At 45.8% G+C, this 2,899-nt stretch overlaps 1 protein-coding gene across 1 annotated transcript in view; it reads right to left on the bottom strand.

The window, feature by feature from the left end:
- Vps50 (VPS50 subunit of EARP/GARPII complex) overlaps positions 1–2,405 on the bottom strand; it is a 106,618-nt gene extending 104,213 nt beyond the window's left edge. The window contains exon 1 of the mRNA XM_050130583.1: positions 2,270–2,405. Within this exon, the coding sequence (XP_049986540.1) occupies positions 2,270–2,302 (33 nt within the window). The 5' untranslated portion in view covers positions 2,303–2,405. The remainder of the gene's footprint in view (positions 1–2,269) is intronic.
- Between the last annotated feature and the right edge of the window lie 494 nt (positions 2,406–2,899).

Genomic DNA, 2,899 nt, shown 5'->3' with positions numbered 1-2,899 from the left:
CCGCCTCCCCTTTCCCTCCCCCTCCCCCAATCAAGTCCCCTCCCTCGTCAGCCCAAAGAGCAATCAGGTTTCCCTGCCCTGTGGGAAGTCCAAGGACCACCCACTTCCATCCAGGTCTAGTAAGGTGAGCATCCAAACTGCCTAGGCTCCCACAAAGCCAGTACGTGCAGTAGGATCAAAAACCCATTGCCATTGTTCTTGAGTTCTCAGTAGTCCTCATTGTAAGCCAGACCCAAAAAGAGGAACATGGGGTGTACTCACTCATATTTGGGTTCTAGCCATAAATAAAGGACATTGAGCCTATAATTAGTGATTCTAGAGAAGCTAAATAAGAAGGAAAACCCAAAGAAAAACATATAGGCATCCTCCTGAATATCAACCTTCATCAGGCGATGAAAGGAGACAGAGACCCACACTGGAGCACTGGACAGAAATCTCAAGGTCCAAATCAGGAGCAGAAGGAGAGAGAGCACGAGCAAGGAACTCAGGACCGCGAGCGGTGCACCCACACACTGAGAAAATGGGGATGTTCTATCGGGAACTCACCAAGGCCAGCTGGCCTGGGTCTGAAAAAGCCTGGGTTAAAACCGGACTCGCTGAATATCGCGCTTTTTTTTTAAATATAGCTCCAGCTTCCTGTATACGTTCTGAAGATTTTTTTCCTCTCCAATTAAACACAGATAGAACCCACTATAATTCAAAAAGCTGACTGAGGCTTAAGAATCAGCACTTTGCATTGCATTTACAAACACTAAATATATCAGCATCACTTATTCAGAATTTGTTGGTTCTTCTCTCCCACTCATTTTCATAAGGCAAGGTTCAAAAGCAGAAAATCAAATCACCAAAGTTCCTGTACACCCATGGTAACAGAGGCACCAACCTTAGGGACAAGAAGTCCACAGCCCCAAGGCAGTTTACAAGTGGCATAATAGACAAATGAGCACACTGCTAAGGCAAGACCAAGCAGACAGTAAGGAAACCAGCATGTAATCTTAAAACTGTCTAGCACTTGAGGGGCTGAAATTTAGCTCCTAGTTTGTCTGTCCTCTCCCCTCCCACCGCAGATGGAGCAGCCTCCAAACTCCTTCTCAAGTAAGAAGCGGAAGGAAGCACAGCCCCGGTGTTCAAATGTGAAGGACTGCTAAGTGCCTCTACTTACCTACTTGTTTTTGTAATATTAACAGAACAGTTTTCTTATTTTCTTGACACCAATCATATTTTCCTTGAAAAAGGAAAACAATTATACCAGGATCATGTATGTACTGCCTATCAGAACTGATGTGAAACTGTCCCACTATTGTTAAAATTCTAAATTCTCAAGTATGTAAGGAAGTCTTTGTATTCCTGTTCTCTTTTGTTAAGAAAAAAATTACAAGTGAAATTTTAGTGAACGGATTCCACCAACATTTTAAGCCACCATGATTTAAAACTCTCACCTAACTATGCTTGTTTCTTATTAAAACAAAGAAAAAATAGCAAATTCTATTTATATGCTACAGTCAAAGGTTTCTGAAATAAAATGATCAATAAATACCTAAAAAATAAATTTCTGAAGCTTCTTGGAAAACGTTGAAATGGTATTAGGAAGCCCTAGCATATGTGAGACACGATACAGAGCAGTCTTATTCGTAAATTATCAGTCTGGCTAAAACAAAAAGAACACAGTTTTGCCAAAACAAGAAAATTTTTAAGTAGCAATACACAATGATACTCGCCTGTTTTGTTTACTGATGACCTTCACAGAGGTACATTTAGATAGGAGGAACAGAAAAGCAACTGTCACTCTCATTTTCACATCCAGAAAACATCTACAAGGTTTGGGGAGTTACCCCGAACCACAATGTTACCAATGTTCTCTACAAATAGCCCTGTTCCTTCATCCTCGCTCTTTTCCAGTCTCCTCTACTGCACAGACCTCACCTTCCTTCCCAAGACACCTACTGGCAAACCGCCGCTAGTTTGGATGAGGGGGATGCTGCAAAGCAGCTGGGGCTGTCCTGGAAAGGAAGCAAAAGCAGAGGAGGGGAGACAAAGACAGCCCAAGTCTCTGGCTAACCTTGTCGAAATGACTGTGTCTAAGTGAACACTACCCACAAAGAGTCGAGGTCGGATCAAGTGAGTCTTCCAGGGTTCTATTTAGGTGCCCGGCGCCCCTGAGACCCGCCAACTCCTATAACTTAAGCCTCCGCCCACCGCTGCCGGGGACTGAGCGCTTCGCTCCTCAGCCGAGAAGACGGAACTCTTCGCGTCAAACTACAGGACTCACCTGCCGGGTCATTAGAGATTTGATTTTTTGCATGTCGAGGTCGGGAGACGATTACCCTGCCACAGACAAGTACCAAATCACACAAGGCCACCAGAAAGCCGGCCACAACACAGTGAAGCCATAGTGAGTAGTCACGTGGAGCTGACCGCCTGGGTCCGCCTTCCTTTTGCTGGGCATGCTGGGAAGTGTAGTCTTCCGGCTGCAGTCGAAGAAGGAGGGCAGCCTGAGTACTACATTGCCCAAGAAGCAATGCTTCAACGAAGGCAAATCTTGTTGGTCCGATGGCCACCTGTACCGGAAACGGCTTAGGCGAGGCTAATACCTGAGACCTAGGTGTTCTGGCTAAAGAAACTCTGAGAAAGTCCCGACTGAGGAGCGGGAGAGGAAGCGCTGGGCTGGGGCGGGAGGGGCGCTTGGGCCTCTGGGTACGGCCTGAGGAAAGTGGGAGGCAGGTACCCCAAGAGGCTGATGGCCAGCCGTGCGGTCTTCTTTCTTGCCATTGCCTAAAACGAGCTCTAATAAAAATCAAAGGATTTCTTCTAATCCCCAGCTATCATTTTTCTACCTGCTTAAGCAAAGGCAGGTCGTGACAGATGTCAGAAGTTGTGGGAGCATGTGTCTCCTTAAAGT

The sequence above is a fragment of the Alexandromys fortis genome, unplaced genomic scaffold (assembly GCF_014885135.2).
Source record: "Alexandromys fortis isolate MF-2015 unplaced genomic scaffold, M_Fortis_MF-2015_v1.1 scaffold_322, whole genome shotgun sequence".
Lineage (NCBI taxonomy): Eukaryota > Metazoa > Chordata > Mammalia > Rodentia > Cricetidae > Alexandromys > Alexandromys fortis.
The sequence above is the reverse complement of the archived record's forward strand: the minus strand, read 5'-3'. Positions and strand labels throughout refer to the sequence as shown.